Here is a 14918-nt window from a genome sequence, read left to right on the forward strand (position 1 = left end):
TTATTTAAGACGATCATGTTGAAAACAATATCTCAATTGACTCCTGTAGTAGCACCGTCTCAAATATGGCTGAAACATCAGCCAGTGTGCAGTCCGTACAGTGTGGTTGCATGTTACGGTGTCTCGCGTAACAATTTACGTCGTACTATTATTCAATCTAAATGTTCCGTGTTCTGCTTATACAAAACTACAAGAAGCGAGTTCCAGCAGTCAAGTAAACGTGCTGTCATCACATGCTGCGGGACAAAAGAAGAAAAAATGGCACCAACGCGTGTTATTCTTATGTCGTGTGGCAGTTATAACCCTCCAACCAATATGCATTTAAGAATGTTTGGTACATATATATCACTCCTTATAATCAATATCGAGCCTTCATATAAACACAAAATTCTTCAATTCGTGTACAATATAGTAGACGAATTTTACGACATTTAAGATTTGTTGATTATTTGAACGAATCAGAACATTGTTAAGATAACACCGTGTAAACAATCCAAATTGGTGTTGTCAACGTTCACAAATAAGAATTATTTAGGATATGAAGTTTTAATCAGATTTGCGAATAAAATTTTGTATTAATGAACAAGTTCAAATTATTCATGCAATTCTATCTTTTGTAGAAATTGTTTCACAATTGAAATATTAAATGTGATTTTCTTTTGATAATGTAGTAACCTTTTTTTGAAAATTTACAGAAATTGCCAGAGATCATCTTCACAGAATGGGAACACATATTGTGGTTGGCGGTGTTATATCTCCTGTACATGATGCATATGCTAAGAAAGAACTGGCAAGCGCAACGCATAGATGTGCTATGCTGAGATTAGCTTTACAAAACAGCGAATGGATTCGACTTAGCACTTGGGAAACTAGACAGAATGGTTGGACAAAGACTAGACTAAGTTTACAGTACCATCAAAATTTATTGAACTCTGTGGTATTTGACTGGACTAATGTTAAACATAATGTATCAACGGAGGATCTGGAATGGATTCCAGAAAATGTAAAAAATAGTTCTGATCACACTCCAATCCAAATTAAATTATTGTGCGGTGCTGATCTATTAGAAAGTTTTGGAACTTATGATCTTTGGGCTGAAGAAGACGTAAGTAACACTTTTATTTATCTTATTTTGTTATTTATACTGTTTTGATAATTAAAGAGAGTTTTTATAATTTTATATTTGCAGATCGATGCAATTGTTGGAGAATATGGTTTGGTAGTTATTACAAGGGAAGGCTCTAATCCAAATAAGTTCATATATGATTCAGATATTCTTTCCAAGTATATGGTAATTGTCTTATCAACAATTGTTATATATCTTTTACATCAACGTAGTATTCTTATAATTAATTTCTGTACAGCACAATATATACATAGTAACTGAATGGATTCCAAATGAAGTTAGCTCAACTAGAATAAGGAGAGCATTGAAACGAGGTGAGAGTGTCAGGTATCTCGTACAAGATTCTGTGATTGATTATGTCTATAAGCAAGGAATTTATGATGCAAAGTCAACAACATCGACAATGTGAGTTTAAACATAATTTCACTGGAACAATAGTTCACTTAATTAGTGGGAACTTAATAGTATGTCTTCCAGTAGATTTAAACAGAAATTTATTTTTATGTATTTTGTACGAAAAGAATATATTTTTATAGCATTCATATTCCTCATAGTTGGTGAGTTTAGAACATACAGAATTGGTTGATCTAATATATTGTAAACTTGTACAGTCATATACATACACAGTTGTATATATCATAATTAAAATTTAACCCTGTTATTACTCAATAACATGAATGCATTGTCATAAGATGGATTATAATAATCAATATATTGGTTTTTAAATATATAAATATTTGAATGTTGAATAAGAAAGGAGATATGGAATTTTTGTTTTCTACAAAGTAACTTTTTAAATATTTTATAAATAATATAAAGAATGTTAAAGAAATAATTGGTAGTATATAGATTTATTTTATTAGAAAATTTAATAATATATTTTTCACAAGGTACATATGATTACCAAACATACATGGGCGATATAATGTAACTTAGAATTAGATATTAGATGTAGTCGATAAAAATATTTCAACACTAAAAATACTATATTCTTATAAATTTTTCGAATTGTTTATTCGATAAATACTCGTAAAGCAACAGGTGCCAAACAATTCTGAAAAGAACTTATTGAGTGTTAAAAGGGTTAACACATCTCATATAAACAATATGCAGCAATATATTAGTCTAGTCTAAGAATTTTTTATTTATTATGTAAATCTAATCAGATCTATTTCTTAGTAACTCGACTGTAATTACAAATAAATTTTAGCAACTGCATTTTTTTTTTTATTTAATTTAAATTGTATTCAATTTGCTAATCGTGGGGAAAGTATCGATTCACGGATAAAGGTAATTTTCCTTGCTTCATTCAGAACATAATTAAACAAGAAAATTAAATAACGACTTTACATAAATGTGACATAAGTATCTCGATGTCAAGATATAGTTCGATAAAAAAAATTAGTGGAACAACTTTTCCCTGAATCGGACTTCTACCAAGCATCGAGTTAACGAAAACCATATAAAAAATAGTGTCTTGTTTTTCACGCTGCCAATCTACTTGGACACTGAAGTAAGTTGGAACTGACCTCGCCCAACGCGAATAATTACTTGACCATTGATTCCAAGTATCAAAGCACCTTTCTCACGCCGTCGCCTAGCGACGTTACCATGGACTCCCCGAGTCCGATCGAAATTATATCCATCGATGTGCCTGATACCGTTCTGCGTAAGAATATCCAGAACGCAACAAACATGGCTTGCGTGGCCTCCCGTCACGCCGGCTGCGGTGGTTTCGAGGAGGCGCGCGAGAAATTCATTAGCGCTCTCGTTGCCGAGAACGGCAACGCTAAACATATAACGACCGCGAAGGCCGCGTATCCAGGTCTCGCGAAACAGATCATCGCCACCGAAACCGGCGAGTCGCAGATCCTCGACGAGGTAGGTTTCGTTGACGATGATAAGAAGGTTAGGAAGGTGGTCAGGGTACAGCCCCGATCGAGTCAATTGGAAGAGGTGTCCCCGGGTGTCGCCACCTCGTCGAAACGCGAGAATCTCGTCAAACTTAATACGAAGCCGTCAATCGAGGCGAAAAATAGCGTAGCTAAATCGTCAGAGACTAGTAACAGACTTCGAGTCCAGTATGACGTCATTGATGTAGAATCAGGAGGAAGTAGAGTCATGAATCGCGAAGCTAGATCGTCGATTTCATCTTCGACTGTTTCGTCCTCGACGATGTCCGCTATGGACAGTGGTGGAGGACGCCACGAAGGCGCTTTATCTGACTTTAGCGTGGACAAGGAGGATTACAGGCTCACGCGGTATGGCTTGGACGACACGGTCGAAGACGAAGTCCAAGACAAGCATAAAGATTCTTGGTTAGGTAAACAACGATCAAACGACTCTATAGAGAGTCAGCAGGACGGTCTATCGCGCAAAAAACAATACCCTGATCCAAAGGGAAGCGATGAGGTTTGCGATCAGGACGGCTTTCCAAACGATAGCGTTCGATGCTCAAACACGCAGGTATTAGTGTTAGTTAGCGCGATGATTCATAATCCTTTCGACAAGGAAGGTACGACGTTGATTGTTGAAGAGAACGGGGTACAGGGTAAAGGCGAGATCACGATATACAAAGGCGAGTCGGATGGAAGTGTCGATAAATTGAGTCTCTTGGTGCAGTCGCCTGTTCCGTCGTCCATTAGCGAAGAGAGCACCGTAAAGATACAAGAGATAGTCGATGATGGAACGGAAATCGTAAAAGAAGCTTCCGATGACTCGTTGGCCTTAGATGACAAGTCCTCGAAGAGGGACGTAAGCCTAGAAATAGATGGTAAGTATGTAAAGTCAATAGTGAACGCGCGCAAGAGTCCCAGGAAGACAAAGAACGGTCAGATGAGAATACATAATGAAAGTGACGAGAAAAGAGTGAAAGAGAACGAAGCAATAGAGAAGAGCGTCGACTCGGACACGCAATCGGAAGAAACGTTCTATAAGACTCTCTCGACTGCTTCTTCATCGAGATCAAAGAGCCCTAAAAGAGAAAGCAAATCTCGATCGAAGATTCACGAGTCTATGATCAGCGATGAGAGAACCAAGAAAGTGAAACGGTACGACGCGTCATTAAAAGGAAGTCTCGATTCGGTGATCGCCACGAACGATTCGAGGACGATTTCTAGAAGGAGATCGAAGGCTGAGGAAACGTTCTCGAAGAAATCGAAGAGCTGCGAGTCCATTAAGAAGATCCAGGAAGTGTGTTACGAAGATCCTTCCAAAGCGGACAGTACGTCTCAGCTGATCACGGCGAACGAACTAGACATGCAAACCGACGAATTTTGCTTTGCCTGCTGCTACGTGAACGAATTGTCTTTAAGGACGGAAGAGATACTGGGAACGGAAGAAGTAATCATGCGTTCCAATTGCAGTTCCATCATCGACGAAGATTCTACGGAATGCGATATTTGTAGTTCTTGGAATCTGCAAGAGTCGACTGACACCTTGGATCGGAAACTCATTTCCTCCACGACCGACTGCGATCAGCTATGCGAGGTTTGTGACATCTGCAACGAGATCTGTGCCACTTTCAACCCCGACCAGGAGCCAAGATCGTACTCTACCAGAGATCCAAGAGATTTGACTCATAGTCGGGCGATCGAGTCTTCCTCGAGAAGTCTTCCTAAGAACAGTTCCAGAATCGACGACAGTATCGCGACTAATCCGTCTCTGGACGATGACAGCTTCGAGATTGAGAACTGTGGATTCCAGAGTGGACCAAAGTCGATGGACGATCGAAAGTTCAGCGATCAAATAAGCGAAATACAATTTTCCAAGTCTTTCAATATCTCCGATTCGGCTGTTATTAAAAAGAAATCACGCGATAAATATTTTATCCCTAAAGACGAGTTGGCTATCCTGTCTAGTAATTCCAGGCGCATGAATCGCAAGGGATCGTTATTTAGAAAAAAACCAGCCGAGGATCCTGCCAACGTTTCTCAAGATAAGAGACGTTATTCCTCGGTGGATAATCTTCAATCAGCCAGAACATCTTCCAGAAACAATGACAAAGTTCTGAGGCCTAAGAACAGCAAGCTGATCGGCTCAGCGGATAACATACGCGCTTCTAGAAGCTCCAGAAGATGCAAATCGTTGCAGAGATCGGCGGACAATGTTCGATACGTGGATTCGTCCACGGACAATTTGGATTCTCTGGTGGAAAGTTTAGGAAGGGAGGACGAGACGCAAGATGACGTCAACTGGATAGAGAAGCCTAAAGTCAGGGATAACGAAACTGTAAAGATGATCCTGACCAAGCATGGAATTAAGATAATTAGCGAAAAGGAAACCGCTCTATAATGAAATTAGAATGACGATATAAAAATTCAACGAATTTGGAGGAACGTAATTTGTTCGGAGGAAATCGCTCACGTTAGTTAAAGAAAAAATGTTGCAAGAGATATATACATATATTATTATTATACACGACACAAATTAGTTTGAACTCTCGTTAGGCTAACTGCAAACCTTAGGATGCAGACTTATCGACTCTCTTGTGATAATTCTGACCGATATATTGTCTTCAACAGATACAAGATTTTTCACATTATAATAGAAACTTAGTTAACGAATATACGTATCTATATATAAAGAGGAAAGAAGAAAAAGAAATATATATATACATATACATATACATATTATATATTTATAACTCGGGAAAGAGGTTCTTTTCCGAGAGAAAGAGAAACGCCAAATGTTACGAGATTTGATCCTACTCACAGATTCTATTTAATTAATAACGATGATGTTCACGCGACCGAGACTCTTTACGAAAATCCGCCAAAAAGATATTGCATAAAAAGAGAGAGAAAATGGAGCAAGATCTCAAAGCGTGATATTGTTGAGCCGCACGCTGTTCGTCGTGAATAGAAGGAAAAGAGTACTAAAACGATATGCATACAAGAGTACACAGGCCTTGGGAGAACTCCTTTAGGATAGGAATACAACCAGAGAAAACGATATTATATATGTATATTATTATTATTGCGTTATAACGAACTGAACTAACAGTCGCTGCTGTTGAGCGTGATTAAACAAATTAAATGAATCACGAGGTGTTTCGTTGTCGCGTGCGTTGGAAGGAAATATTAAAGAAAAAAGCTCGATAAATTTCAAATAAATACGAAATAAAAGGAAGATTACAAACTATTGTGGAAGAGAAATGAGTTCCGGACAACGCACGAGCATCGAGAACAGTAAATTATCGAGACAATCCTACAATTAACTCGTCAATATTATACGAAGAGAATAAAGAATGGTTTCGATTAACCATAAAGTATTCTATACATATAAACTACGTAAGCGATGCGTTACGATGGGCTGCGGTACATCGATCGGGGAGGCCGTGATTAATTAATGTCGCTTCTAATGGAACCCGCTGATCTCAGTTTACCTTTCGTCGTGTGCAAAGGAGGAAAGGGATCAAAAGAAAAAAAAAGGGGGGGAGGGTCAGATGAAACGATAAAGAGGACGTGCAATTTCGTTTGGAATACGAAATTTCACGAGAATGAATTATTCGCGAATTCAGTGACTGCCTTTCTGCGCGACGAATCTGACGATATAACAATTAATTAATTGATTACGGTTTACACATACATACATACATTACACCTCTGCCAAATAATTTTTATTAAGAACGTGCCAATTGTCTTTTAATATCTTTTTAGACATCGTGTTTTTTACTCTTTCGAAATCGTTGATATTTTTTCAACAAAAGCGATTCAAAGGGAGATCGAGAAGGGAGAGAAAACGTGGAACGTTCCTCGATTCCGACACTGTCGCTCATCGAGCATAATGCGTAATTTTTATGCGTATATTCGTATTTCCATTTTTTTTTTCTCTTTTTTTTTTAAGTCAATCTCTCTCTTTCGTATCTTTTTGTATCCTGTATGCACGGTGTCATGCGCCTCTCTTTTTGTCGTAAGTCTCGCTTAGAGAAATCCATCCAGCGATCGTAATTGCTGTCTTTTAGCGAATATTTTTTCCAAATATTGATCAACCACTCCACTGCATCTAACTGTGATGATATCGTTCCTGGAAGGAGAAGAATATACAGAGAAATCTCTGACAAATATCTCCTTTTACGATCGATACTTTTTCTTCTCTATCCTTCTTTCTTTCTTTTACAAGATTTTTATTATCAAACGTTTGCTCAGATTAATCGTTAACGAGAGTCACAAGACTCGATTGTAAATACGCTTAGGTGCAATGGAAACGAATCGTTGTTTGATATAATGGCTGAGCTTCTTAGGCGTATTACCTGTATTTTCATAGTGCCTAATTTCCTATTCTTCTGCCAGCAATCGCGCCTATTTTGGCGAGCCATTGTCAAGGTGCATCGTGTCTGCGAATGATTTTGCGAGATGCGATACTTTTTTACATTTTGTTTCATTCTTTTTTTTCTTAGCCGATAAGGACAAATTGTTTTGTTCTCGAACACACACCATCATCCTCCTTTCTATCACAGCCCTGTTCTTTTTCTTTAGTCTTGATGCGCAAGCCTAATTCTTTTACACATCCCCCCTCCCCTTTCGAGCAAACTGTTGTTCCGCTCTTGTTATTTGTATAGTAACGTAGATAGACGAAGGTGGCGAGAAATATGCTCAAGCTGACGGTATTCATTGTTTAAAATTCATGTAAAAGTGCTTCCTAAGTGCGACTAAAACGGCTCTAGGCCACCCTTGTATCTTTTTGGACCACTTCCGCTTCTTTTTTCTATTCCTCTATCGTTCGTTTCTTTGTTGTCTGTATTTTTCGATTATTTCGTGAGACATGTGAAATGTGTTTGGCCATCACGACTTCTATCATGCAATCGCTTGTCGAATAAACATCTTCGTTGTCTAAACCGTTTCTCTTATTCGTATTCGTACCGCGAAGTGTTCCCTGAAAAATTGAAGAAAGAGAAGAAAGCGTACAATTTGACTGTGTACAGATCAGTATTACTGTTCAATTTTTTAAATAATCCTATCATATATTAAGCATTCGGTATTGTTAATACTTTTAAGTAACGTTACAGATTACGCGTGATATTCACTATTACTTAAGAGATCTCGCGATACGTTAACGTTAATGTCACTTGTTAATGCTATATCATGTCGAAAACGCGAGGGTGATCTAAAAAGAGGCAACAAACGATCTAGAGAAATAAAAGAAATATAATTTCCATAGAATCTAGAAAGTAATCTTCCTTAATCAATAGGAAAGGAAGGACGAAGATCAAAGATCGCGACATTTGAATCACGATTGGAAATCAAACTATCGTAATTTTGTCTTCCATCACAGCTCCATATTTTACATTCGTCTAAGTCCCTATTCCAAAAACAAGGAAGATTCTTCATATCTGTAACTCCAATATACATATCCGTTATTTCGCGATTATTAAAAAATCCCTCCAAACTCTCTTCTCGTATCTTCCTTAGCTAAACCAGCGTTCGATCGATTTCGAGTTTCAGAAAATCCACGTGTCACGCCACAGCACTGCACTCCAGATCTATAGATCTTTATTCGATCGTTACGGAAATATGGCCGAGCCCTCTTTTTAGATTTTCCTTTAATCAAATCGCGATGGGTGGCAAATTTCATCAAATTCATACGTGTCGGTGTATAGGAATCGTGTTCGACGGAAACGTCTCTTTCTCAATTTTTGGCCAAAATTCGAAAACGGTGGTCGCCGCGCAAAGATCATCGTAAAAAGGAAGACGAGACAAGCGAAATAAACCCCCGATGGCGTGATAGAAGTCGATGTGTGGTTCGGTTCTGATGGAGCATGTGATATGTGTTTTCCAGGGTACAGCAAAACCTGCATGCCTACTGTAAGACAGATAATTGACTGTCTCGTTGCTGCTCGACCCATGCCAATCCGATGCGGCCCCTGCCTTACTGCTAAACGTACTAATACTGCTACTAACAATCGCGGTAGTAACGGCGCCAGTCGCGTTAGTAGCACGGCTAACAGCAACAACATCAACAGCTACATCAACAACAACAAGAACGTACACGCCTACGAGAACATTCAGAGCTTTAGTATGCGCGAGAACGTCCTGATCGGTTGCGCGACCAGCCGCGACTAGGATTTCCGTTTATCGCAGTGCTGGGGAGGCTTGGTCAAACCCTTACGAATCACTTGAGAATTGTACATCTTACGAGTTTCTATTCTTTTTCTCAATTGATATTCTTTACGAGCGAATGGAGCGAAGGAATAGATTGATTTATTATCTTTTCCTTTTGTTGGATTGTTTGGAAAGTTTCTGGCGAAATTGAAGAACAATGGAACCTAACATCGATCGTAAGAAATCGTTATGAACTTTCCGAAATACCTAAGGTTTTTCTTTGGTATAAACCAATGTACTATAACAATGGGAAATGTTTAGGATTGGACACCATTTAGGAGGAAAGGTTTTGTTTATTGTACGATCGTTTATTTTATGAGAATTTTTATAATAATGTACGATTAACTATTTTACTTCTATTTGTTAATTCTTTATGAAGAGCTATTATTTATTTCGTTTTTATTATCTGTTGTTTTTATATTATGCAAATATGAGAGAACTAGATACAAATCTTAGGGGTTATATAAGGATACGAAATTTCTCTTATCCTCCTTAAAAAACAGAAACTTGTTGTACCTGTTTTGATATAAGACGCAAGCACTTGACAAGATGTACTGAAATTGGAATTGCTTTTTTGAAATACGACATCGACAGATCATAACACGTATAATATAGTGTTATTAAGATAAGCGTGAAAAAATAAGAAAACATAAAAAAATATACGTATGCCTATGTATATTTTGTATTCTTTTGCCAATTCTAGTGGGTAGTATTCATTTATTTTATCGCTGCAGCAAGTATTTACACTATGTCATTAAAACTACCATACAAAGTATGACTCTTAGCGAGGACCTTATTGTTGCTAACGTTATGATCGCTGATCAATTGCAATGTTTCTCTGTTCGAACATTATTTCCCCAGCACTGCTTGTTTTAAAAAAAAGAAAGAAAGATTTTTGATTCCGTTCTTTTGTACTCGGACCGTATTTTTCAACGTTAGAATTTGATACATCTTTTTGCACTATTAATGTTAGAGAAAATGGTGTCAACTCGTTCGGTCATTGTGAACAAAGTTACGTCATATAAACAATTTATCCAGAAATTCACGGACAGGTCGTGGTAGCAATTAAATTTCGCATGACATCATTTTCTTTATCGTTAAAATTTCACAAGATTCAGAAGCTTATCGAGAAGCATGTATTTAAATATTTAAAAAAAAAAAAAGAAAAAAAATAGCAACTCTATTTAATACTGGCACGTTAGCAATTGTAACAGATTATGATTTCCACTTTTATGGGAACTTACATAAACGGAAGTAGGCTGAAGGGAAAAATAATTTCATCCATCTAACCATAGAACTGCTTCTGTCAACTTTAAACTTTCAGACCTTTGTTAAATTATTATCTCCATTGAAGCTTAGAAAAAGACTATACTATCTTACGTTACAGGCTATTAAACAGTTTCCGTGAATCAAGATCATTACAATCATTAAGGATCCGTTTGTATAGTATTTCCTTACATACGACGCTGCTACTTTTTACAATAGCTTCGTTTTTCTCGTATCTCACAGGTTGCGTGTCTACTATTATGGCTACAGTTATAATTTTGCAATATCCGCGACAATCCTAGCCGCTGTGGATGTTGCGTATTAACTATGGCGGTGCGTTATTTCGATTTAATGACATGACGATGGAAACGACTTATGCTTTGGTACTTGCTGCGGTCAATTTGCGAGTGTCGTTTCGAAACGATGTCAATGGTCATGCGAGCATGTGGCAACATATGCAAATTCAAAGCTACCGTGTCAATTGAACGATGATTCTTTAATTCTACGTCTAGATCGAAGAACGCATTTTACGAATTGGTACCACCATGAAGTGGCTGATCTTCGAATTATTTTTTATGTAGAATCATCCTCTTCCTGGCCGTACCATTAATCACAGAGGACACTTTGTATATTCGAATGTTATACGAATCTTGTTATACAAATTTTGTTCTTTACAAGGCGTTCGTTGATGTAATGATTTATTTTAAAACAATGCGAGGCGGAAAGATCGAAGTTAGATCGTAAAACGATCGTTCCAAACGATTAGCATTTTTCTATGGTTTCGCAGAGTATAGATGACCTTATCAGCCGCGAAACTTCCAAATTAGTATCTCGCGGTTACGAGGGTGAATTTATAAGGGAAATCAAAATAACCGATACATATTTTATATACGTTGGCAAGAGAGGAAGGATGCGAGGATGAATGAGAGAGAAAAAATGTTTGAAACTGAAGAAACGCGAACGAACTTCGACGGGCTTGGATTATTGTTATATTTTTTGAGAAACTTTGTTTCCTAACTACTACCAAAGAAAACCAAAGAAATAATTCGTCGAATTTTAATTATTTTTTTTTTTTTTTTTTTATTTTAGCTCTTACTACACTTTGAACTTTGCACTCCGACAGATTTGCATATTTCATTTCTTCTCAAATTTAAGCTTAAACAAAATTTATATTCAATTGAAATGAAAAATGAGAAGATTTGAATTAGTTGCGGCAAACAATCTATTTATATGCAGCAATTAAAATGACAAAAACATTAAAAGTCCAGGTGGAGTATAATTAAAAGTTGACAAGCCTCGATGTTTTATAAAAAGATAGTCTAACGAGTTCTTAACGAGTAATTAAAATTTTAAATCATTCGGAAATTTATTAGCCCCAACTTGACAAAGTTGCTCGAAGCAATTTTTAATAGGCTGAAAAAGAATTTTATTGCTATTTATCGAGAATCGTTCGAGTATCCAGCTACATACATATATACTTCTTTCGTTCAAAAGTCCTACGTTCACTACATATTGCGATTCGTTGATCATTTTTAAGGAAGTCCTTGGGAATGCAAAGATCAAGTGTCACGTATCTTTGCTTAATGATAGTATTATTCAAGAAAATCTTCCATGGCGCTTATAGTATACTAATACCGCTTTTTCCTTTCTTTTTTTCGTATTTAAGAGTATTCAAGAGTAGTTGCGAAGTAAGATGAACAAGAATCGTGATAGAATTCTAGCGGCTACACTTTACTATATAATATTTTTTAGATTTTATTATCTTATCTAATTTTTATGGTGTCAGGCAACTCTGACAATGAATCGCGTTTAATATTACGTGGCGTATTTATTTCGATAGATCATCGAATCAATCCTATAATAGAAATATTTAACGCATCCGTCGTGATTATTAAACAATGCTTGAAAAGTGATATTTGCTTCTTTGGTTCTGCTCTATGCGCATTTTACTATTTGAATCCTTTGTTTCGCAAAGACATTCCAGAATCGATGGTCGATGTGACGTATCCCAGTAGAATTATCGATAATATATTCCAGCCTAAGAACGAGTTACGAAAAAGAAAAAAAACGGGAAATTCTCACGCATAGTTCGCACGTTGTATATGTTTGTATACTATGTTAATCTCCGATAATAGTGAGTGTTGTAACACGTGTATATCTGTGGAAAAAAAACATGTAAGAGGAGATCAATAAATCAAAAAATGACAAATTATATTTCATTGGTGCCGAAACGATTAATCATTTCATCTTCGTTGTGTTTATTTTCTTTCATTATCTCCCTGAATGCTTTGATATCCAATATTACATGACTATAACATTGATGGAACATGTTCTGTTTCATGATTACATTTTTATAGATCAAGCATTGATATGGACGATTACGATACAATCCCAGAGCTGTAGACACAAGAAGTTTAAACGAAGAGTAAAAGTACGAGGTAAAGGCATATCCTCTTCCTAACATTTTTCCGCTTACTTACTGTGTAATCAACAATTAACGCATCTTTTATATAAAATATAATAATCTAAGAAGACTTAAAGAAACTTTGTTTGCGCACGTCTACACTTACCATATGAACAAAATGTACATTAATGACGTAGGCGAGAGTCCTTAACGTGGTCCTCCATTTTCTCAGTAGTTACAAAAAACATATTACAATTTTACAATATATATAAAAACGCAATATCCCGCTAGTATACATATGTACGCAACTACGAACTAACTCTATACTAGATCAATTTAAAATGAACTAACCCTGTAAAGCTTGCGAAGAAAGATGCCTTTTTCACTATTTAAACGATACGAGGTGGTTTATTTTCCAATTCAATGTCTTTTTTCACATTAATTTTAACCTTTATATCGAGATCAAGATTTATATCTTAATCGAAACAGACAGATGGATGTGAGAGCAAGAATCCACGCAATGACCACTAAAAATCCTGAGAATACCTCCGGCTCGTCGAAGTCAGTCCCTTTTTGCATAATCTCCCTTAGTGACTTTCCTGGTACCGTTATAGGCATCGTTAAACTAAACCATCGAAGAACTTTCGGCATACCCTCGATTGGCCAGAGCAATCCTTGAAAATGTCAAAATATTCTGAATAAGTATGTATTCTATGTATTTTTTCATATTATACATATTAAACGTAGACCAATTTTTCTTTGATCTTTCTGACAGATTCCAAACATCTTGCGCTCTTAGTAATAAATGATACTAAAATAAATAAACTTATGTTTAATCACTTACCACAAAGAAGAAGCAATGGATAAAAAGTTCCCGTTGACGCATAATTGGCCAAACTATGAGAAGCACATGACACTGATATAAAGAGACCTGCAAATGATTTTTTCTCATCAAGATCATAAAATTTGTAATTCAAGTGATACTGAATTTATATTATAATTCAAGGATGAAAAAAGTGTAACATAACATTTAATTAAATCGAAAGCTTACCGTATAGCATTCCACAAATTCCTTCTAGCATACCCATCGCGATGACGCCGATCTTTGATCCTTCGCAATACATATCATACTGCTCGAAACCAATATATAACGAAATTGATACTTGAAATATAATTATTACAGCTTGCGTTATCAAGTGAGTAATCAGAATCTCTGCGGTGGTAACACCTATTTTACATGAATATTTATGGATCAATAACAATGTAATTAATCATTTTACAATCGTGCAATAATTTTATGCGACTTATACGATAGTTTAGTATTATAGACTATGTATTATTTGTCTTATTCTGTATTATTTGAAATTGATTTCATTAAATGCTCAGAAATAGAGCGAACATAAAATAAAAAAAGGACTAAAGATGAAGAATGACGCAGTTAAATTCGTTTTCTTCATAGTACACATTTTTTACGTTCGGAATTCATTTTCATATAAATAAAATTGACACGTTAAACATAGGAGACAAAAACTAAATATTTGAATTTACCTTGAACTAAGACCCTATCCCATATGCCAGAATGACGATCGGTTATGATTGCGCTCGAAGAAATAGACGTCGCCAAAACGAATAACATTCTAGAGAAATAAAATTTATACATAAAGATAAAACGATCTTATAATTCGTAGGAAAATTGTAATTTACAACAGAAAAAGTATTACGTCAGCAAAAATACTGGTGTGACATATTCTGCATAGTCCATTTCCACCTTACCATAAATCGGATCTTCAAACTATAACATTAAAAAATATAGTATCATTCTGGATCATTTTCACAAATATTGAATTGTTTTTTAACATATACACACCTTTATTGGAGTATTTGCGTACTTTTTATTAATACCACATTCCTCAACAATTTTCTCAAACTCTTTGACGTATATTTTGTATAGGTATTGTTTTACGAATAAAATAATTTCTCTATCTACAACATTGAAGAAAAACGTGGATAGATGATTGTT

The 14918-nt window shown here is 36.1% G+C and overlaps 2 protein-coding genes across 8 annotated transcripts in view; one reads left to right on the forward strand and one right to left on the reverse strand.

Moving 5' to 3' along the window:
* On the forward strand, positions 1–13580 carry LOC126924444 (nicotinamide/nicotinic acid mononucleotide adenylyltransferase 3). 4 transcript variants are annotated; one of them, XM_050738914.1, is made up of 6 exons: positions 1–334; positions 696–1105; positions 1190–1291; positions 1365–1531; positions 2600–2639; positions 8906–9155. In XM_050738914.1, exons 1-6 carry the CDS (start codon positions 16–18, stop codon positions 8933–8935), a joined length of 1068 nt encoding a protein of 355 aa, XP_050594871.1. In that variant the 5' UTR covers positions 1–15; the 3' UTR covers positions 8936–9155. The 4 variants fall into 4 exon arrangements, with proteins under 4 accessions (XP_050594871.1, XP_050594869.1, XP_050594870.1 ...); XM_050738912.1 differs by lacking the exon at positions 2600–2639 and adding an exon at positions 2641–3007; XM_050738913.1 differs by lacking the exon at positions 2600–2639 and having other exon boundaries at positions 8907–13580.
* The window catches only part of LOC126924448 (ABC transporter G family member 20-like), a 21848-nt gene continuing 19633 nt past the window's right edge, over positions 12704–14918 (reverse strand). For all 4 annotated transcript variants that reach the window (XM_050738941.1, XM_050738943.1, XM_050738942.1 and 1 more), the window contains exons 10-15: positions 14766–14881; positions 14620–14690; positions 14447–14535; positions 13950–14126; positions 13743–13829; positions 12704–13572 (exon numbers count right to left, since the gene is read on the reverse strand). In XM_050738941.1, the coding sequence (XP_050594898.1) occupies positions 13361–13572; positions 13743–13829; positions 13950–14126; positions 14447–14535; positions 14620–14690; positions 14766–14881 (752 nt within the window). In that variant the 3' untranslated portion in view covers positions 12704–13360. The remainder of the gene's footprint in view (positions 13573–13742; positions 13830–13949; positions 14127–14446; positions 14536–14619; positions 14691–14765; positions 14882–14918) is intronic.

The sequence above is a fragment of the Bombus affinis genome, chromosome 14 (assembly GCF_024516045.1).
Source record: "Bombus affinis isolate iyBomAffi1 chromosome 14, iyBomAffi1.2, whole genome shotgun sequence".
Taxonomy (NCBI): Eukaryota; Metazoa; Arthropoda; class Insecta; order Hymenoptera; family Apidae; genus Bombus; species Bombus affinis.